Source organism: Camelus bactrianus, chromosome X (assembly GCF_048773025.1).
Source record: "Camelus bactrianus isolate YW-2024 breed Bactrian camel chromosome X, ASM4877302v1, whole genome shotgun sequence".
Taxonomy (NCBI): Eukaryota; Metazoa; Chordata; class Mammalia; order Artiodactyla; family Camelidae; genus Camelus; species Camelus bactrianus.
In genome coordinates, this window is record NC_133575.1 from 15046126 (window position 1) to 15069244 (window position 23119).

General features: G+C 37.1%; 1 protein-coding gene across 8 annotated transcripts in view; it reads right to left on the reverse strand.

Annotated features, from left to right (window-relative positions):
- Positions 1-23119, reverse strand: part of BCLAF3 (BCLAF1 and THRAP3 family member 3) — a 49486-nt gene that overhangs the window by 19376 nt on the left and 6991 nt on the right. For 4 of the 8 annotated variants that reach the window (XM_074359958.1, XM_074359955.1, XM_045516325.2 and 1 more), the window contains exons 3-9: positions 18388-18461; positions 14338-14904; positions 13302-13964; positions 5697-5872; positions 4086-4200; positions 3337-3400; positions 1763-1878 (exon numbers count right to left, since the gene is read on the reverse strand). In XM_074359958.1, coding sequence (XP_074216059.1) covers positions 1763-1878; positions 3337-3400; positions 4086-4200; positions 5697-5872; positions 13302-13964; positions 14338-14904; positions 18388-18428 — 1742 coding nt within the window. In that variant the 5' untranslated portion in view covers positions 18429-18461. Of the gene's footprint in view, positions 1-1762; positions 1879-3336; positions 3401-4085; positions 4201-5696; positions 5873-13301; positions 13965-14337; positions 14905-18387; positions 18462-19730; positions 19794-23119 lie in introns of all 8 variants that reach the window. The other 4 variants (XM_074359956.1, XM_074359957.1, XM_074359961.1 and 1 more) reach the window with 4 other exon arrangements.

The following is a 23119-nucleotide window of genomic DNA, read 5'->3' on the forward strand; positions in this document are numbered from 1 at the left end:
CTTTTAGTATACATCTTTCTGATTATCAGTGAGATTGAACATATAATGACAATGATTATAATTTTTCTTTTGTGAATTATTTATTCATATTTTATTCTTATTTTCACCTAAGAGCTCTTCATATATCAAAAACTATTAACCCTGAAAAAAAAATCATCATGGCTCTACCATGCCACATTAACCATCCACTACAAATAAAGCCCAGCAAAAAACACCTGGCATGAAGATACTTGTGCACACTAGAACACCATCCTCAAAGCTAACATTAATAACACTTAACACTGACCAGCTACTCTGTTCCATATATGCACCACCTTAGCTAATCCTCACCTCCATCGTGAGGTAAATATAATTCTAATCTCTACTTTATAGCTGAGAAACAGATTAAGTAACTTGCCCAAGGTCAGTCACATAGCTAGGTGTCTACAGAGCCAGGCAGTGAACTCAGGTGTCACTCCACTGCTCAAGCTCTTCATCACCTCAAAGGGTGAAGATATATTCTGAACCTTACATGGTCTTTATAATATGTTGATTAAACTAGCTTTAAAACCCCTCTTTCTTGGTACACTGAGTTTCTTACACTTGCTGAGTCAAGAAAAGCATGACAGAGAGCTTGTGTCACTAAAGAGCACAAAAATGTCATGTCATATTTCACCCACCGAGGGACAAGATTTTAACTATCTTATTTTCTATTGTTTTATATGCCTCAACACATAGTTTTGCTATCTTTTAATTAGTCCCAAAGTTATTGTCAGAATCAAGTCCAGTTTTAAACAAGCTCCATATATCTTGACCTCATTAGCCACAGACATGACTTAAAAGTCTAGTCAAATATCTTAGCATTTGAAACTAAGGACTATGGATAGAGAATTAGCACTGACCCTTCCTATTCATATATTCCCACCTTCTGGGAGATCCAAATAGTCTGAGGACCCTCAGGTGAACTGGAAATTTTCTCTTATTCAATTATATCTCATAATCTTATGGGGTCCCAGAGTTGCCATGAGTTCCACATAGCTCTCAGATATGAACTGGGACCAATCTAGAATACTCAGAGACCCTAAAAGGAGGTACAGGATTTGGAAAGAAAAACAACGATCTACTGACAATCAATTTGCCATACATGGCATAAATACTTCATATGTGCCAGTTCATTTACTATTTTTAACCTCTCAGTCATAAATTGGTTATTCTCATTTTATAGAGGAAAAGGCTCTAGAAACTAAACAAGTTTGCCCAAGAGCATGCTGCCTGTAAACTGGCAGAGGTAGGATTCAAACTCAGGTCTCCTCTGCACTTTTTTTTTTTTTTTTTAACTATGCCTGCCTCTGTTTCATGGGCAAACACCCATGAAGAGTTCTGAAAGAGAATGGCACTAAACTCAGGAAATTTTGCAATATTCAAAGAATACCAGAATCTAAGGGCAGAATGTGTCAGAGTTTCAATCAGTTTGAGCCAAACAGTCCATAAATTTGCTGGTCTTGGCTCCTGTTAATATTCAAACAGCTGTTACACTTCTCTCTAGATTACAAAGACCTCAAATACTCACCTACCCCATAATTTTTGTTGTTTCCATCAAACAGCATATGATGATCACTGAATAACTGAAACATTTTAATAGATTTCACTTAAACATATAAAATGGATTTGAAGGATTAAATCCCTACACTAAAGTGAAAATTATCATCACATACAAAAAATTGGAAAATATGCTAAAACCAAAAGCTCTCTGATAACAGGATGTTTTTCATCTACTGATTACCTCTCTGTAGCACTAGCTATGTGAAAAATGTGCTCATCTTCATTCTGTAACCGTTCTTTTCTCCTTCTTTCAATGTCATGTCGTAGGTCATTTGGGTCTATTATTTTGACCAGAGTCTGAGGAATTTTGACAGAAGACAAACCATTCACATTACTGTTAGTTGCACAAAGACCATATCTAACAAGAACCTTAAGTAAAAGTCCCAAATAAGTTATCTTGTACTCATTCTGCTAATGGTAATGTAAACTGATAAAAATATTTTGAAACACAATTGACAATACACAGTCAGAAAAGTTCTTAATATTGAACCAGGAATCCCACTTCTGAAACTCTATACCAAAGAAAAGGCTATCTACCCAAGTATATTTAAAATGTTATATTTAAAAAATAACAAAACAATGAAAGTAACAAGTGTTAAAAAAATTTAAAGGGGAAGGGAAGAATAATTTTATGGTAAATTTAAGTCATAGGAATAATATACAAGCATTTAAATTATGATAATATAGACTATGTGCAAGTAAACATGGAAAAACACTTATCGAAAAAAGTTAATTAAAACTTAAAAAGCCTCAATTATAAAAGGTCGTTGGAAGTTCAGAGATTTACATAAAAGGAATGTTATTATAATTTAAGTACAAAGAAAAAACATCCAAAACTGCATATACTATGATAGCGACTATGTTACAGGGCCAAGTATAAGACTGCAAGAAAAAACAAATAACATTTTGTGTTAAATGGCTGAACTAGAGGTGATTTTTTTTTAAATCCTCAGATTTCCTATAAGTTTATTATAGTACTTTGATGAGTAGAAATTTCTGAAAATTATCACTTATTCAATAAACTATCTCTGTAAGTTCTTTAAAAACTATAACCATTAACAAGTGAAAAAAATTATTTGTATATTCTATCACAAATGTATTAAAATCTCTCCTCTACAAAAACTCTTCACTCTCAATGAATAAATTAGCAGTTCTTTTGGAACTTGATATACTTTTTCTGAAACACGTTCTAGTTTTCTTCCCCCCAGCTAGTTAAGATCGTTTTCCTAATTAGTAAACAAATGGGGGAAATGGGGGGGGGGCAATGAAAAAATTCAGTATTATTTCCATTATTTTGCTAGTTCATACTCCATAGACTCTTTCATACACTCTTCAGTAAACAGAAGGGCAATATCAAATGAAACTAAGTTCCTTTGCATTCATTCCACATACAACTTAAAAATATATACCACATGACTGCTTCAGGAAAAAAACAGGTATGAAACATAGTTTCTGCAAGCTTCACAGTGTGAAGTTTTGGAATGAATACTAAACACTGTAATTTTGTGTCAATTTTACAAAGCTGTTGCCCTTGAGGACAGTCTCCCTTAGGGAATATTTTTGTCTTATGCCAGTGTTCTCTCTGCAACCTGATTAAAAACTAGTGTCACTTGGACAGCTTTGTAAATTTCAGGTTCCTGGGTCTCATTCTTCATCTACTTTAACTATCTTTTTTTCACTCCCAATCACCAGTTCCCTTTCTCATTAGTATACCAACAATAAGATAATCTCTCATGAAAAATTCTATTCACTTACCTGTTCTGAGTCATATACCATAGTTTGTTTACTCTGAAGGTCGGCCAAAGACATATCTATTCTCCTAAAATAATAAAGGTATATTACAATTAAACAATTATGTTAATACACTGGTACCTCGATTCTATTACTGCAGAATGGAATTTGAAATAAGGCTGGAGTGTCTTGGAGGAAGCAAAATAAACTTGCTACCAGGTGGTTTTTCATATATATGGCAGTCTCTCAGGACATACATATCCTGTAAAAAACATCACAGTGAAGCCTTCTCAAATCACTAGTCTGTGTCTCCAGTGATCTACTGCACTCTAACATTGATTCAACTCAGCTCACAAGATAGGGCACACCACCTGCTTGGACAGGTGCCAGTAGAAGACACATATTTTCATCCAGCTGCCCTCATAACAGCCATTTCTGACCACATGAAGCAACCCATGATTTCAATGGCTCGACAACTGTCAATTCTTCCAGTGATAACTTCAGTAGGCAATTACTATAGACACAGCAGAATCAAAGTTAGGAAGGTAAATATTTTCAAAATCCTATACATTTAAACAATGCTAGTCACGGCGTCAATACAACCTAGTCTATCAAAGTGCACTGGCCCAGTACCTGCTTGGGTAGCCCTGTTTTTAGGCAGGAAATGCAGTCCTAGAGGCTAAAGGAAGCCCAAGAGGCAGGCAGCACCTTCCCATATCTGTTCTGAGGCTTATTCCTATAAGTTAAACAGGCATACAATAATCAGTCATTACCTGTGAATTTCTGGATCTGAATTCAATTTAATTTCATTTACATCTGCAGCATGTGTATCTCTCATTTTTGAGAAACGCTCATGTAGGGTAATTTCGGCCGATGGAAAATAATTTGCTGAAAAAGGAAACAAATAGTCTTAGTGTAAAACCGATTCCACTTAAAAGATTATCTATAATAAGCACAGGAAGAAGGGACTATTAAAAATATCCAACCTGTATTCTCTTGAAAATATATAGGACCTAAATTTATTCCACAGACTAATTTGCAGTGCTCACATGCTTTCCCAAGCCCAAACAACAGCAAATGGATTTATGAACCCAAGGATTCTGGTCCTATTTGACATGCCTGCTTACTTGCCAGGGGAAAGATAGTGGCTCTCTCAAAGTGAGGATCTTTCTTCTCCAAGGTAAGATCTTACTATATCTGGGAAGTAAAGATGGTACAGAGCTCTATAGTTCACCTAGAGTAAAAAATAACTCCAAAAGCAACCCTAAAACATCAAAACAATTCTGAACAAATGCTAAATGTTATGCTTACATATCACAGAAGGTCTCCTAATGCTATTTTATTTTAATTAACATTAACTGAAGTTCATGAAGACATTCTGAAAGTGATTATGCTACAGGCTTTTAACAGAATTAAGAGAAAGACAACATACTTGACCCATCAGAACGCTACTTAAGCAATCCTTTTCCCTAACTTACTGTTCCTGTTCTGGGACCATCTCCTAGGTTTTTCTGCAATACCAGCTCCCTTTCTGCCAAGAATCACACTTCCTTTGGGTAAGAGGGGCTGGAATTGAGAAGGTGAACTGTTTCAGACAAACTGCATGCTTTAAAGGAAATATATGCCTTAGTTTGAGGTATGCAGAGAAAATAATTCATTTTCAAAAAATACTTTATGAAGGTAAAAAGATTAACACAATTATCTAGTAAGAAATATAAAATTAAAAATCTGAAATTCTCAAAAGTCTCCTGTTTATAATACCCACAACTGCCTTATTTATGCAACATCAGTGAGGAGTTATTTTACATGACTGTATTTTCCAACTAATGGAAATTGGCCAGAAGCAAAAACAAAACACAACAAGTCAATGTAAATCTTTAAAATGTTTATTATGCAACTCCCTGATGTCATAAAGTACAACAAATCGAAATGGACTCTTTTATTGACCACTTAGCATCACCCTTATGGCACAAAGTCCCAGTAATGCCCTCAGGGGCTTTAAGAATATGACCATATGACCTATATACTTCCAGATTTCTTGACTTTCATATCTGCTTTTGTTGCTTCCTCCTTCCTATTCCTTTATCAGTTACTGTTTCTTTCTGTTCTCAGTACCTGTCTTTTGCAGCAGCCAACATCTTTCTTCATAACTTTCAATTTCTAATTTATTATGAATTGAAGCACCAAGTTACGAGAACTACATATAAAGAACAACTAGACTTGAATTAATATGTGCTACTCTTGTCAACAGATTTCCTAATTAATGAGATAACTTATAATGAAATATTAATTATTATTACAATATCACAGATATTTACCTATATCTTGTGAAAAGTCAGTACATTATTTTTGTTATCCCTAATGCATGTGCAAAATATACCAACCTTTAACTTGATGGATTATAGTTATGATTTCCTGAGCAAATTCTCCTGTAGGTTTGTTTTCAGTATTCTGAGTTGAGTCAAGATGTTCAAACACTGGATGAAAGTTTTCACTTTTCCTGCCAACAGCAACCAAATCATGTGACATCTGTCTCTCTGTGGAATAGCTAGAAGCAACCCTAGAATAATTTGTAAATGTTTAACTAAATTTGAAACTATTTTACTGAGAAAATAACTTATTAAAATGAATCAAGATAGCTATAAAACTAAAAAGATGCTTATCTTTTCTTATAATTAAGGCACTAAATTGTATGCCATAAAACATGTACAATAATGAGTAGGAGAAAATAGCGATAGGCACATGGTTTTGAGTTCTCCTTTCCAAATCAGAGATCATTAAATATTTGCCACTTTAATAATAAAATCCTCAAAATTCTAAGTTAAACAATTTTTGCTTCAAAAAATACAGCAAGGCATTAAAAACACTCAATATGCAAAAAATAGTCAGATTATTTTCTACTCCCAAATGTCCATCAAATTGTAAAGCCAGCAAGTTTACACTATCTTGAAATACTACCATACTTTAAAAGCTGATATCAAGCATACATAATAACTTCTCCGACTTCATAAAAATCCTTATACCTCTATGTCAGTAATGAGAAGCTTGTAATAGTATTTTGAAATCAAATTCTGTTGAGATTAATTTAATCACTTACGAAGTCTCACTGAACTCTCAGAAAATATTCTTAGTTGTTAGCAAAGTTATGATCATTAGAACCAATTACAGTGTTTACCCTAAATGTATCCTTAAAGAAATACTACCATTTATTATATAATCCCAACCATCTTACCATTTTAATGCTTTCTGAATCTTTACAACTTTCATTAAGAGCTTTCCTGACCTTTAAGTACCGTTACAAAGCCACGATTATGACATATAACTAACTATATTCAGGGCTTACCCATGCCAGACAAAGGGGCTCAGAGTTTACAAACATTATCTCCTTTAATCTTTGCAATGGCCCCATGGGGAAGGGTCATGATAACGAGACAATGTACGTCTTGGTTGTTTTACTTTGCATCCCAGAGGTTAAGCATTCATATGAACATAATCCTTCCAAATGTCATAATGGGAAACTATACTTTATTCCAAGAATGCTAATTTTGCTTAAAACTACTCAAATTCTTCGTCTGGAGGCAGTTTTTGCATCCCAGAAGAAAATGTCTCATTATTTATATTTATACCTCATTTTGGACCCCAAATGGCACTAACCAGCTTACGCCCATCTTACTCCTCTGCATTTAACTCTAAATAGCTTTTGGCTCTTTCCGAAAATCAAATTCACCATCCAAAGAATTGAGATTTACAACTGCTAGGGTTCTTTATGATTATGTTATAGGCTCTGAGGATAAATCCAAAAGAGAGCCTGCAATGTTTTAAATAGCACCAGTAGAAAAAGAATACCTCTTCATATGACAAAAATCAATTAGACAGATAACATTCTGGGGTGTGGGTGTATACATGTACATATTTAATTATTTATTTAAGTCACTTCACAGCCTTATATCAAAAACTGCTCCAGGGTTGAGGGGCTTATAGATATTCTTTTAACTAAAAAATTTAACTTCTCTAACAAGATGGTTTGAAGTACCTATTTTTAACTTATCAGAGGAAAGGCTTTTATCTGACTTTCCATGCTCTGTGCTCTCAAACCAGCACTTCGAGACAACTCCCTGCCAAGGCAGAAACATGGAAGAGTGATTATGCAGCAGGCTGAGGCCACTGCTGAGGTTTCCTTAATTCATCAGAAGGACTTTCATTAGAAGGTCCATTTCCCTTCCTCCTAACCTGCTCCAAGCTTCCCACGGTGTATCTGACAACTAGTACTAAGAGACGTTGAGTGATAAACGCTAGAAGCCAGAATGGCCCTGTAACAATCTCCACTAACAAAGAATTACAAATGCTCTGTTCAAAGGGGTTTAATGGTACAAAAAGCCTACCCATACCCAAAATACAGTTTTAAAAAACATTTTACAGGAGGAAAAATAAGATGTTTAAATAGAACCATAAAAATGGTCTAACCATAAGGGGAAATCAGTTGATAATGTTTTTTATTGCAGCCTCAGTTTCTCCTAAGATAAAACCAACTGATAAAAGGCTTCCAATTTTTCACCAGATAATTATTAAAATTTCCTAGTAATTTATTATTACTGGCATAACTCTTATCCCCACTCCAAGCTCAACCCTCAATCCATATAAGTGCTGTGGTATGCTTTGAAGCTATACTTAATTCCTGTAATTTTAGTGTTTAAACCTGCTATCAGTTAAAAAACTTAACCCTAAAAATCACTCTACTGTAAGATTTTTAATAAAAATATTTAAATGGTCATTTTACTGAAAATAGTATAACCTGAAATTTAGCTTTTTAAAAATTTTTTTAAATTTTTTTGAAATTTAACCTTTTAAAAATAATTATACTTTTGCTATAAGGAAAACTTTCTAGAGATTTCAGGACACAAAATGTTCTAGGTATTCACATTTGTAAATTTAATCACCTCTTGGGTTCATATTTTCCTTTTTACTGTTTCCTATGACATTACTGATCAACAAGTTAACAATTTAAGGAAACATCCCCAACAAAACTAAAGCTGAAAAGACCAAATGTTCTTACTTGAGATGCATTTTAGACAGTTTTAAAAATTAAAATATAGCCAAACACCTGCATTCTACTAATACTACTTCTAACACTGGTCCGATTAAATCTTCCAGGTTCTCTGCTCCCTCCAACTCCACCCCATTTTTTCTTTTCTGTTTAAGGATATTTTCCCTGACATTCACCTAAGTATTGTGCATAACTAAGAAAACATAAAAGCTACCTTAAACCTTAATTTCCTCTTATACACAATTAAGATCCATCCCCAGAACCAACTGTGTGGCAAAACAACAGTGACAAAAACTCAACCACCAAAACCAGTGGATAATCCCCTGCCCTCTGGAAGCTTATAATAGAGAACAAAATACATATGTCACACACAAAGTTTTCCTTTCTCGGTTTTCTTCCAGCTAATAACTACAATTTGCACAGCACCCTACAGTTCACTAAGCACTTTCCCAATCATTAGTTTGCTCCTGTCTTCCTAAGAACACATTTAGAATTTCTGGAGTTGAGGGAAAAGGATTAGGGAGACGGCTGCCCACTTAATTCAACATTTCATTACTTTTTTCTCAAAAGTCCCCTAACTGGCCTTGTCAACCCCAACACCCTTCCAAGCCACTTCACAGAAGGCAGGCAGTCCTCTGGCAGCCAGAACTGGGCCACCCACCCTCTCCATCAGCTTATCCTGTAACATCAGGCTGCCAGTGTGGCAGTCTTAACCTTCACAGCCTCCTGCCCTTCTACTGCATTTCACCAACTGCTCAGAACCACACAGCTCAAAGTTCCTAGGTGTGTTTTCTGCCTTTGTTAACCTATAAACATAGAATGTCTTTCACCTCATCTCCACGTGTCTAAAACATACTAGCCTTCAAAAGCCTAGCTCACATGCCAACTCCTGAAAGAAGTCCTGCCTTCCCCAAATCCCCCAGCTTGGGATCATCTGAGTTGTGCACCACCTCATGTATCCCTGCACTGGGCCACGGTGTTACCAATGTCATGCTATCATCTATAAGACCAGAGGAGAAGAAGCTGAATCCCATGACCATTTATAGTCCCAGGGTACCCTAACAGACTGTCCCACAGGGCAGGTCCTCAAACAACACCTGCTGAATGACAAATGAAAATGACTTGGATAATATGAAAAGGAGAATTTCAACTAAAAAGATGACAGACTTCAGAACTCTAATTGAGGCTAATTTAATTTTGTTTTTTAACTTTCTTGGCTTACTTTTTATTTTTAAATTTTTACTTAATTTAGACCAAATTAAATTTTTTTTCATTTTTCATGATAAAAAAAAATCTCAACTATATACTAAAGTTCAGAGACTCCTATGATGAGCCTGTCAAGCCAGCTTTAAGTTATCAACACATGATCAATTGAAGCAGACTCATAGAGCCCAGAGGAACTATGGGTTAATCTGGGCTCCAAGAGGTTGATCTGCCCAATGTCATAAAGCTGCTCAGTGAATACCAGAAGACAAAAACCTATGCATCCCAACACCAAACAGAATGCTCACCTCCCTATACCAGGACCCCTAAAAGACACTAAGAGAAGCTAGGGTGAAAAATAAGAATGAAAGAGAACCTTCTCTCAATTTTTGATCTAAGAAATGTATATGAGAAATATCAGGGGGAAAAAACCCTTAGTTTTTTGTGATACGTAACGGCAAATTAGCAGGTTTGTGTATCACAAAAATACCTCCACCCACACCTTTTTTTTGCCTTCAGCTGATCAGTGCCTATCATATGTAAACTTGTGTGATTAGGTTACCTTCCTTCAATCCTCACTATGGTTTTTCACACTGTTCCCCGGCCTACGCAGCATCTCTTTCTTCAGAGCATCAGTGCTCCAATGTCTCCTGGGGCTCATCACCCAGCTCATTCCCCTTTCAGAATGGGAAAAGGCCTGATGGGGGTAAGGAGGCTCTCTGTGCATCTCTTCAGTGGGAAATAAAAGGATTACATGCAAATGTGGCTGATGCACTCAGTCTCCTATCAACTTCATTAGCCCAGCTTCTCATCCTAGATGCCTAGTACCAGCACCTGGGAAGTCAAATGAGCCTTGGGTCCACCCACACCAGTTTACTCTTCTCCGGAGACTGGTATGCCCTCCTCCTCCCTCTCACTTCCTTCCTAGCCTGACCAGGGTTCAGTCTCTCACCCACTCAGCCCAACATTAAACCCAAACTCCCTTCAGCTGCCCCAAGACTTCCAGATGTATACAACAGTTAGTGTTTGGGGTTCATAATCACCTTAGTACAAATTTTCACATTGTGACTCCCGAACTTACATTCTGAAACATAATTATGACTCAGATATAACTTCTGTCTCTGATAATGCAGTTTCGGACAAAGGGGGTCACTAGAGTATCATCTTTGTTAACAGAAGTATTAACGATGCAGTGAACATTCAAGTAAGTGTCTACTTACTGCTGGTCTAGATACAAACTGTAATCTAGAAAAATCACTAGGTGATAGCCATATATTTCCAACTCTGCTGATAACTGGAAGAACATATCAACACCTGACCAAAGCTAATGTAAACAAATGCATAAAATGAAACACTTTAGCGTTTCCAAAAAAGTGGATAAACTCTGTAGATTTTAACCAACAAATAAACCTCTCTGAAGTCTATGATTATTTTAATCTCGTCAAGCAGAGGAAATCTAATTTATGTTAGTAGTTGAGAACATGGCTCTATTGAGGGTATTAGCAACCTTTGTTTTATGGACACTTCATCAGTTCACACATAACTAAATCCAACCCCACAAAACCCTTCCACAGCTCATTAACCAATTAATAATTATAATCAGCAAGAAAGATATTGTGGACTATGATACATTATCACACTGAGAAGGTGCATATATTTATTGTTATTTATTCTTTAAGACTAAACAGAAGGGATTGGCAGTGGAAGCTCTTTATTACACAAGTCGTTCTACAGGTCTTTGTCAGGTAACTCAAACATGTGCTAACAGGCCCCACAGATCGGTCATGAAATTCACCAATGTACAGTTCATAAATTCAAAACAAAAAGGTACAGCAGCCTCAATTTCAGGGAGCTTACTTTTGTGACACATGATGAAGATCAAACTTCCATTTCTCAGTATCAAATCATAAAATTAACTGTGTTCAGCATCTCTAATGAGGTCTATCAAAATAAAATCCTTCAAAATTGGTATTTCTAGCATTCTTTAAAAGTGCTACAGCCAACTTATTAATTCTCTTTTAAGTATAAAACTCTTCTTTACTAAATATGGGAGTAGTATTACTTTCATTTAAAAATCCAAGATTTTTGTGATATGATTGCGAATTTTACTTCAAAAGAAAAAACTATAAACAAAAATTAAATACTGAAGTATTTGAAAGGGAATGTACTCATATCTGCAATTCACTTTGAAATGCATTGAAAAAAATTAGATGTAATGACAGATGAACAGATATGTGATTATAAAAGTAGAATAAAATATTAATTGTAGACTCTAGGTATATAGGTGTTCACTGTACAACTTTCAACTTTTCTGTAAGTTTGAGCATTTTCATAATATAAAATTGGAAAGAAAAAAGCTTAAGGTAGCATCCTTAAACTTGATCCTTACAGCAGCATTTGCGCTCTTAAAATTAAGAACTAGTAGGACATATAATAGCACAAAATGATTTAAGACATACTATATGAAATAGAATACAAAATTATTAGTAGAGTACTACGACAACCATATATACATAGAAAAATAAAAGGAGCTGTACTGAAATATTGATACAACTGTCCTAGGGTATTAGGATCATGGGTGATTTCCCCCACCCCTCTATCTGTGCACTTTCTGTAATGTAATCATATTTATAAATTCTTTCTATGCACATGTAAATATACACATGTATATTTTAAAGTATTTCTTGCAAGTACAATGAATGTAAGAAAAATATCAGGGAGGGGGACTGCCATATCTAACTTTAAGGAAAGGAACAAAATATATTTTGTTTAAAAAAATTTAAAAAGACTGTGGGTTTATCTGCCTCCCCATCACATCCTAACCTTGGATTTTGTTTCCTCCTATTTTTGATTCAAATACAGATATGAGTCAACTGTGACCATAAATGCACCAAATCAACATAGTCCATCACTTTTTAATTCACATACTGGTGGTGTATTACGGTAATGAACAGACTTAGCTGACACACCCAAGTGTCAGTGCCTTACTATTCTCAGAATCCATAAACAGAGGTGATACTCATAATAGAACAAAACATGCAATCTACTTTAGGAGAATATAGCCTATTATGACAGCAATCTATTTTTTTTAAAGAATCATTAAGAGCTAAACCAAATGTCTTAAAAATAGGCCTCTAGCCTAATTTCCTCTACTTAGGAGGAGCTAGTCAATTGAGTGTCAGTCCCTTTGAGATGGCAACAAGAACCACGTTAAGTCATCCACCTCCTTGAGTCACAAGGGGACAAGTGGATCTGAGCCCCAGGCGCTGACTCAAGACTGGTCACTTCATTTCTTACAGCCTCTCCTCTATAAAATCAGGGACCTGCTAAGGTCCCTTCCAGGTCAAAAATTCTCTGAATTTCAGGCAACAGGGAAAAGAGGTTCTGAAAAACTGAGCGAGGAATAGGTCTCCTTGAACTCCACCCAGCCTATCCCTGGATATAGAAAATCTAGCAGCATAAAGACATGTAAATTCATGAAGAGGAACAACTCCATAGAATGCCCTGCACCCAGAAAGCATCTTGGGATATAACGTGGAAACAAGCAGACATGAGATCACCCCCTATTACTAATCGTGGGATTCATCATTACAGGGCTTTTTTTTTTTTAAAAAAAAAAAACCCAGGCAATTCTTCCCTGCTTGATGGACGCTAAGCATACAATTAATTCTGTTTTCAAAGCTTCAAATAAAGATGGCAGAAACAGTTATTACACATCCTTAAGAAAAAACAAAGATAATACCTGGATGCACTCACAGTTTTCTTCACATCTACTTTAACTGTAAGTGATTTCTTCCTAAGAATGGCAGGTGAAGATTTCACGTTGGAAAGTTTTTTACTTTCATCGGGTTGGTTACGAGAAGAGTTGCTGTCTTTTCTGCCAGCCCCTTCTTTCTTTATTTTGTCCTTCCGTTTTTCATTACAGGGTCTCAAACCAACATCGCATTTATCTGAATGAGTACAGGCAGTGCAGTCTTTCCTGGATGGTTTAAAAGGTTCTTTGACTTGCCCACTTTCAGTCTCTCTCCCTCTTCCAGCATTAAAACAACTGGACTCTCTATTTACAGGGCCTTTTTGAGAACTGAATTTTCTGTCTTCCTCCTTAGAGTACTTCTGAGTTCTTCCATCAGAAAAATCCTGGTCTCCATCTGAGGTCTTGCGATGTTTATGGCGATAGTCACAGGATATCTTGGCCGCCGAACTGGTCTCTGGGAATTCTCTCGGAGCATGTCGATGAGCTTGGGGTCCAAGGTTCCGCGGATCTTTCTTCTCTTGGTAAGGTGGAGGAAGATGCCTGGACTTCCACTGTAGGCTCCTGGCAGGCTCTCTGTTTTCGTACCTCTCCACGTCTTTAGGTCTGTTTGATGTGTGTCCATATTTTCTGAAATCACGATCCTCAGGATACCTGTATTGACATAAAGCAGTTTACACTTGCACTAGAGAGAAGAAAGTGAGAATTTATGTGTGGGATATTGGGCAGCATGGCTTTAAATGCAGAACGCAGTGGCAAGTTAACCCACCCTCAAGCCAACTCATAGATGCATAGGGTAGTTAAAGAGGAAAATACTATTTTTTTTTTTTTTACTATTCTAGCCATCAACATGATTTACTCTAAAAATAAATACTTCACTTCTACCACTAGACCATAACTACATTACAATGCTTTTTATCTTTTTAGACAAAAGCTTTTCAAGGTGGTTATCTTCAACTATAAAGTAAACAGACTTTCTCACTTGAGGCTTTATACCAAATTACCCCAGTTTAATGTTTTCCTATACCTCTTCTGAAAAGAGCTCCTTTTCTCAAAATCTTCAGAGCCTCTTCTAAGTGACTGAGAATATTTTTCATCTTGTATCCTCTGGTGCCTCAATTCGTCTTCATGCCACTGTTCTTCAAATCTAAAAGAATCTGCTATTGACCTTGGAGATGGTTTCCCTCCTTTTCCATCTCCTCTAACTCTGTGGTCATCAGGAATATACCTTCCTTGTACTTTCTGGGGATAACAATTCCTCTGGTGCTCACTGTAGAGTACACCTTCTGAGTACTTGGACATATACTGAGATCTTCTGTTGTTATCCCCTCTTCCTGGTAAATATACTTGGTGAGGCCTATAAGTATAAAAATTTTCTAAAGAGTTTCTTCTTATGTTTGGGGAAGGTGATCTATGTTCATAAGATCGGTAATGTATATTTTCACGAGAAGGAATTCTTGGTTTACTCTGTCCATGTTTCTCATTGTCCATTCTCCAAGTGATGGGTCTTTTTGGATCCTTCCTATATTCATAGCCATAACGCTCATGTCTTTGCTTGTAGTGTTCAGTATTTCTAGGTACTGGTGACAATGATCTACGTAAACAAATACAGAAAAGTTTGGTTCATTCAAAGACAATAGACTAAGTTTGTCTTAACATGACTTACCTAAATAAAACATTTGTTTTTTCCCTGCTTCTTCCACTCAAATTAAATTCATCAATTTGCCATACTTGCATTCTACATCATCCATTTGGGAGTCTGATTATGCTTCTGCCCAACTCTGCAAGCATACTCTTTCTATCTGAACTAATATACCACATGTGCATATCAGAATAGGCTGAGCACACTCGTCCTCTTGGAGGAGGACCACCTCAAGTACACAGCAGGATTCATTTTGGAAGAATGCTGACAGCAAAGTTCTGGCAAAAGAGCCAGTCAGCGAAAGTGTACATCAGGTTCAATGGTCAGTTAAGAAATAAGCAGAAGGAGGGCTAGATTCACACAAGTAAATGTGCAGGAGAGTCTCTGGAAAGCTGAATATAATGTCTGAAATTAAATTAGATTCTAAAAGTTTATGGTGCACAATAAATCCAAACTCAGACCCAAATCTAACCCGTTTCCCCAAGTGATTGTCTGTTCTCTTTACTAAGGCCATATCAAAGAGTAAAAAAACACATCCTTAAACAATGTGTGGAGTAGGTGGGAGAAGGGCCTTGAGACTTGAACCTCATGCTTAGTACCTCCATAAATACTCCTAACATAAATAAGTTTTCTTTCCCATACCTGTCCCCTATAAAATGAAAGATGTGCTATTGAACCAGGGTGTGTAACTTTGGTGAATGTGTGCTTTAATGCAGCTGTAATGCCCTCCAGGGACAGCACATCCTTTCTGTAACTACCTTCTCCAATATCTCAGCATTGCCAACATGAAGCGTTTCATTCCAACTGAGAAGGAAGGCTCTGCTCCTGTATCCAGGGAAACCAGTCTGAGTTGCCCAGACTTCAGGATAAGAGAGAGAAGCACCACTATCTGGAACACAATAAAGTTCAAATTTGCATCTGGGGACCTCTCCTCCCATCTGACCTGTCCGATCTTCCAATTTCCTCCCTGAGGGTTTAATGTCTTCTAATCAATGAGGCAGCTACCCCTGCAGCTTTTGTTATCGCCCCCTCTGCAGCAGCTGGCATGGAGTTGGAGCAACCATGAGTAAAACCCTCTCCATTTGGTGATATGTCTGAGTCCTCACTATGAGAAAGAAGGCTGATTTATCTTCCTCACGTACATGCTGGGATTTATGTACTGGACTTGGCAATATCTCCCTCTAGAGTCACCAGGCTAGACGTACTGGCAAATGCATTATTCAGCTGAAGCAGAAACTCTATCATCCAGCTGGCTGCACCTCTTCACAGGAAGAAGCAACTGGAGCCTCTGAAGACTTCCTGGAAGACTTCACCTCTTCCACTGCTAAGAAGAAAAGCTGGCTGCCAGAGGCTAAGGTCTTCCAGACTGATGAAATACTCAATCTCTTACTTTAATCCTTATCTCACATTGAATGCTGCTTTGATATTATATTTCATATCAGGGTTTTACTGTATAGCGCTCCTTCTTCTGAAGGAAATTGCTAGAATGGTGGCTATCATTTTCAGTTCTCCTTAAAGGACAAAAGAGACCCAAGGAGCCTGTTGGGAGGCAAGTCTCTGTGGGTCTCTTGCATTCTGCATGCCTCGTGAGCAGAGGCACTGACAGCTTTTGTTCCAAGGCAAGCTGCCTGGGAAGATGGAGATATGGCTTCCCTAAGCAGCAGAGGGCCAACTTGTTTGCTGTCCAGGATAACAAGACCAAAGTCGTCTCCAAAGCAAAGGCTGGGCGGGTTTGCTTGCCGCCTCTAATGGGGCTTGGGTTCCTTAGCTGTGTCATCACCCCACTGCTGCGCTCTGCAGTGCCCGCCCTCAGGGGACAAGGGGTGAGGGGAACACAGGATCATGAAGCTGGAGCTGCTTGCTGTACTATGAGTAATAAAGGCCTTTGTCTCTGATCCAAGGGCCTCGTGACAGGCTAAGTGTTAGCTTGCAAGTGGGGTAAAATATCAGACTCTTTAAAGTTGGTGACAAAAGAGTTATGAGAAGAAATCCAGAAATCAGGCACTAAACTTGGCAGGGTCTTCTGTGCCCCTTCACCAGAGCCTGGCACAAAATAGTGAAACCACACGACCTCTGTGAGGCCCTCCATGTTAAGAGCCAGATGTTTCTTTACATTTCCTTTTCTTTCTGAAGCTCCTCCCCTTTACAATTTGGTCTTGTGAACTACAAAATGAAAACTGTTGAAATGATTGACTAGTCATTGCAGAACCATAATGAACAAGCATAATGGCCAAGCCGTATTAACATGAAAAATTTTGACCTGTTTCTTGTGTATGTAATTACGGTCCTCTTTAAAGTTCTAGAAAACTAGTCACTTTCACAGCTCTGTGCCTTTGATCCTGTTGTCCCCTTAAATGGAATACTTTTCTTCTTTCTGCCTTTAAAAATTCTACTCATCCTTAAATAGCCTTCTAACATTTCATCTCTTCTCTTAAGACTTTCTTGGTATCCCTCCTTCCTTTCCACAAAAGCAGAACTATTCCCTCCTTGTGGATCCAGAATACTTTGTCCCAGTCAGCAGCACCACGCTTTTCCTACTGTATCATAGTTGGCTATGATGTCAATCTCCCCAGCCAGGCTGCAAGCTTGCTGAGGTGCCATAAGATGTCATACTTACCTCTGTAGCCTCAGAACCTGGCTATAGCAGGTATACAATAAATACTGCTTAAATTGTTCCAGTCTAATCATATATACTATTGATACTGCCAACCAGGAAACAGGAGAGTTCAACTACAACTGAGTTATTCCAATTTGTAGGGGAGGGTATAGTTCACATGGTAGAGCACATGCTTAGCATACACAAGGTCCTGGGTTCAATCCCCAGTACCACCTCTAAAAATAAATACATAAACTTAATTATCTCCTACCCCCGAAAAAAAACCTTAAAAAAATAAAATAAAATAAAAATTGGGGGTAAGGTATAGCTCAGTGGTAGAGTGCGTGCCTAGCATGCATGAGGTCCTGGGTTCAATCCCCAGTACCTCCATTTAAATAAATAAATAAACATAATTACCTCCCCCTCGAAACAAACAAACAAAATTTTATTATTCTGCTATGAAGAAGAAGTAGGAAACTTCCAATTTTCTAATTCCCAATTTCCTCAAACATGATGATTATGAAAAAATAAAATACACACTGAAGAGTTCTAAACCACTTACTGATACAAAAAAATACAACACTCTCAAAGATGTTTCTCACTCTTCCTTACTGTGGCCACTGCATTTCTTTTTATTATGGATTAATTCCAGCTGCCAGCTGTAATTAAAGAAAGCTGTCAGCTCCTAGAACCTAGAAATATGTCTATCACTATAAAGCACCTACTGTGAATAACCAGGTCCCATGAGCTTATTAAAATAGGTTAACAGTCCCGGTGAGTTTGAAAGTCCAAGCACATCCCAAACCCATGCTTACCGTGCTAAACTAAGAGCTGCTCACCTGTGTTTCCACCTGGGGGATCTAGAGCGTGACCGTTTCATCCTTTGAACCGTGAACCACTATCACTTTTTACACTGCAAAGAAACACAGTATTAGCAAGTGTGTAGAAAGAGCCTGCAACCTGCTCTAAAAATAGTGAATATTACCAACAAAAACTTACTTAAGCCCTCTGTGTCCAGTTTCCTCATCTAGAAAATAGGGGTGATAATATTAGGACCCACCTTATTGGAACATTGTAAGGACAAAATGAATTAAATCAAGGGTCGGCAAGCTTTTTCTGTAAAGGGCCAGATAGTAGCAATTTTAGGCTTTGCAGGCCATAAGAGGTCTCTACCATATCTTTTTTAAAAAAATGCTTAAAAAATATAAAAATCATTCTCAGCTCAAGGGCCACACAAGAATAGGCCCCAAAGGCCAAATGCATTGTAGTCTAGTGATCCTTGAGTTAAGTGAAGAAAAGAGCTTAGAATACCGCCTGGCACACAGCAACTGCTAGTAAGCGTTCCAAAAAGAGGAAAAAATTCCCCAGAATTCCTCTATCTGAACACAACCACAACCGTATCTTCCCGTCTTTCGCCACTGTTTGTGTAGATATAATCGTAGTTATGTTCATATAATCACAGTTAAGATGCTTAGGAATACTCGATGATATACCCTGCTTTTTAAATTGTTGGAAAATAAGAATTACAATGCCTAATTATCATACTCAGTTTGCCGCCTAATTTCCACCAGATAAATATACCAAAAGTTAGTTAAGCACGACTAGACACTTAGTTGGCTTCTGATTTTTTACTAATACAAATAATGACAAATAAGTAAACTTTAAAAGACATAAAACTTGATTTTTAAAATATTCTTCAATCTTTAAAAGAAACTGATAGCTTTAGGAACTGAATCTTAAATAAAAAAAACCATCATTAGGGTATAATCTTTTGTACTACTTATTATTTACATTTCAGTAATCTTCAGTTTTGATACTATAATTAAGTAGTTTCCAACTTACTGGCCCCAAACTCCTGGGGGCTTTCAAAATTACTGCCATGGGTCTATGAAAAATACATAGAGTCACCATGTACAGACTATAGAATAAATATATGTCTCATATATTATGACCTCAATTTTGCAAATTTCTGAAGATATTGTGATCATTGTTCAAATATAAATAGCTTCTTGTCACTATGTTGTTTTTCCGCCGACTGATACAAAAAGTACAAGTATAACTATATGGACAGTGGTTTAAAAAGGGAGTCCACATAGTCAAACATTTGCAAATCATTGTTATAACAAATTTTAGAAGAAAGTAAAAGCATGTAAGGGCAAAGGACTTGAACCAGATCACTCACCAGAAGTACATTCAATTCAGTTCATTTAGTTATATATTGCTTCTTTCCAAAAAGAATTTGAGGCTAGGAAGAACAATTAGTTCAGATGTACCATGAAATTAAGATACAAAATACAAGAAATTAAATGGGAAAATCTTTACTTAGTAACTAAACATATAAAAATATATTCATTTAACAAATATTACTGACTACCTATTATTTGCCAGGCACTGTTCTGGAGATACAGCAGTGAACAGAAACAGGCAAAAATTCCTGCCCCCCTAGAGCTTACATTCTAATGAAAGAACCTATAATTTAACCAAAGAAGCTTTGGGTACACACCTATTAAACTTAACAAAAATAATAAACCCAAAGGTTGTGAGGGGGGGATACCAAGTATTGCTGGTGATGATGAAAAAGTGTAACTATCCTGGTTAAGGAATCTTAACTTAAAAAGGGTAATCTTTTTATCCATTTTATTTTTTTTGAAAAACAGATGTATTGAGCTATAATTCACATACCATACAATTCACCCATTTAAAGCATACAATTCAATGTTTTTTAGTATATTCACAGGGATGTATAGCCATCACCACAATCTAATTTTAGAACACCTCCATCCTCTCTAAAAGAAAGCCCATTAGCAGTCACTCCCCATTCCTCTCCTCCTTTGATTAGCCCCAACAACCACTAATCTACTTTCTGTCCCTAGGGTTTGCCTATTCTGTACATTTCATATGAACGGAATCATACAATATGTGGTCCTTTGTGACTGGCCTCTTTCCTTCAGCATAACATTTCAAGGGTTTTACCATGTATCACTACTTCATCCTTTTAATGACTGAATAATATTCCATTGTATGGGTACACCACATTTTGTTTATTCATTCATTTCTCAATGGACATTTGGGTTGTTTCAATCTTTTGGTTATTACAAATAATGCTGCTATGAACATTTATGAACAAGTATTTGTGTAGACATATGTTTTCATCTGTCTTGGATATAAAACTAGGAGTAGAATTGCTGGGTCATACAATAACTCTATGTTTAACTTTTTGAGAGGGCTAAACATCCTCAAAGCAGCTACATCATTTTATATTCCCACCAGCAATATATGAAGGTTCCCATTTTTCCATATCCTCACCAATATTTGTTATTGTCTGTCTCTTCAATTACAGCCATCCTTGTGGGAGTGAAGTGGTACCTCACCATGGTTGTGATTGGTATTTCCCTAATGATGGGTAATCTTGAAATATGTAAGAAATTATTAAACGAATCATGCCTACTTTCCTTTAATCTAATAATTTCAGTTTAAATTTATTATTCTAATACTTTAACAGAAAAAAGTAGCTATATATACTAAGATATTTCTATCAGCTTTATTTGTAATAATAGGAAAGAAAAAAACCACCCAACTAACTAGTTAACCCAAATGCCTAACACTCAGTAAAGGATTAAACAAGTTTAAAATATATACATGTAGTCACTCCTTACTTTTCTCCTAGCCTTCTATATGTCTTTTCCTCCACATACCCCATCAGCCCAGCACAGCACACTACTTGCTTTCCCCTGATCAGGTCATTCTGTTGGTACCACATAGATGGCCCTCCCGCACTCTGCCTGACAAACTCCTATTCTTTCAGGACTGTCTGGCCATAATCTCCTCTGAAATTCTTTCCTTGCTTTCTTTTTTTCTTTTACCCAGAGTTTCTTTCTTCCTGGGAATTCTGAGTTTCTTCTGCAATTATTTCAATACACTATGATTATTTGTTTACATAATTATATTTATTTCAAGAAGCACAAGACTCCAAACAGCCTATCACAGAACACAAAACTCGAGTGGCCTATGGACATCTGAGATGTTCAATCTCATTAGTAATCAAGTAAACACCAATTTAGATCATAGCCATTTCACACCTATCAGACTGACAAGAAAGAAAGAAAGAAAGGAAGGAAGAAAGGGAGGAAGGAAGAAAGCAAAGAAGGAAGGAAGGAAGGAAGGAAGGAAGGAAGGAAGGAAGGAAGGGGCGCCTATTTCAGAGTGCAGGCGAGGCTGTGGCACAGGGACTCTTGCACGCTGCTGAGCAGGTGAGTACACACAAGAGTGACCAGTGTGGATGGCGCTGGCAGTACCCGTCACATTTGAACATGCTCATTTCCAAACCAGCAATTCTACTCAAGGAGACACCTTAGAGCAGTGGTTCTCCAGCTTTAGAGTGTTCAGAATTACCTGAAAGGCTGGTTAGAACACAGAATGCTGGGCCCTACTCTGGGGTGGACCTCACTTCTAGCAAGTTCCCAGGTGATGCAGATGCTGCTGGTCCAGGGACTAGAGAACTACTGGTCTCAAGGGAAAGGTGAAGGTCACTTGGGAGAAAATGTTTACAAGTGAGATTTACCGGTTATGTGATTAAAAAAAAATTATTACTTAGAATATTTTCCTCTGCTAATATTAAAATTAGCTTCATTAACATTCAAACTATTCACTCAAAAATAGGTGAATTTTACTGCATATAAATTACACCCCAAAGTGGTAAAAAGTTAGCTTTGGCGTAATGCATATGCTCTAACATTAGATCAGATATTATGGAGATGGCTGTACAATTCTGCAAACACACCAAAAATCACTGAACTGCACATTTTAAACCTGTAAATTATATCACAGTAAAGCTGTTTTTTTAAAGTTACCTTGTTTGCATTTACTTTTTTGTGTACATCAGTTAGTAATGAAAAGTGCTGGCTCAGAGGCTTAATAGATAAGAGAGAAGAGTTAATTTAAACCCTAGAGTCTGAGCTAAGCTGGTTTTTACATTTTTAAAGGGTTGTTAAAAAAAAAAAGAAGAAGAATATGCAATGGAGATTGTACGTAGCCCACAAAGTCTAAAATATTTATTACCTGGTCCTTTACAAAAAAGACTGCCTATCTCTGATTTAAACTAACTTACTTGTGAGTAGCCAAGTTAATCAAAGGGAGCTTTAGGACAGAGAGAAAAAAAAAAACAGTAGGGTTTGTGACTGGGGAGAAGGAGAAGTCAGTAACAGAAGATAAATTCATTTATACTGCCAGTTCAGAGTGAACTGTGTGGAGGCAGTGAATGAACTCATGGGCCCTTGAACACAGATGACTGGAGAGCAGGGGCATCGACTCCCAGGAGGATGCTGAAGGGGATGCTGGTGCCAAAGAGGAAAGCACTGGACACAACCCCTCATCCAGCTGAAAGACCCAGCTGCAGCAATTCTCCTCTTCCTCCCACAACACCACTTTCCCCTCTCCATTAGGGCTTTCCCCTCAACCATACTACCTCTAATAATTCCCCTAGCTCTCTGGAACCACATCCCCTGGGCTACCACTCTCTCTCCTCATTTACAACCAAATTCCGCAAAGGGCCGCCTGAATACCACAGACGTT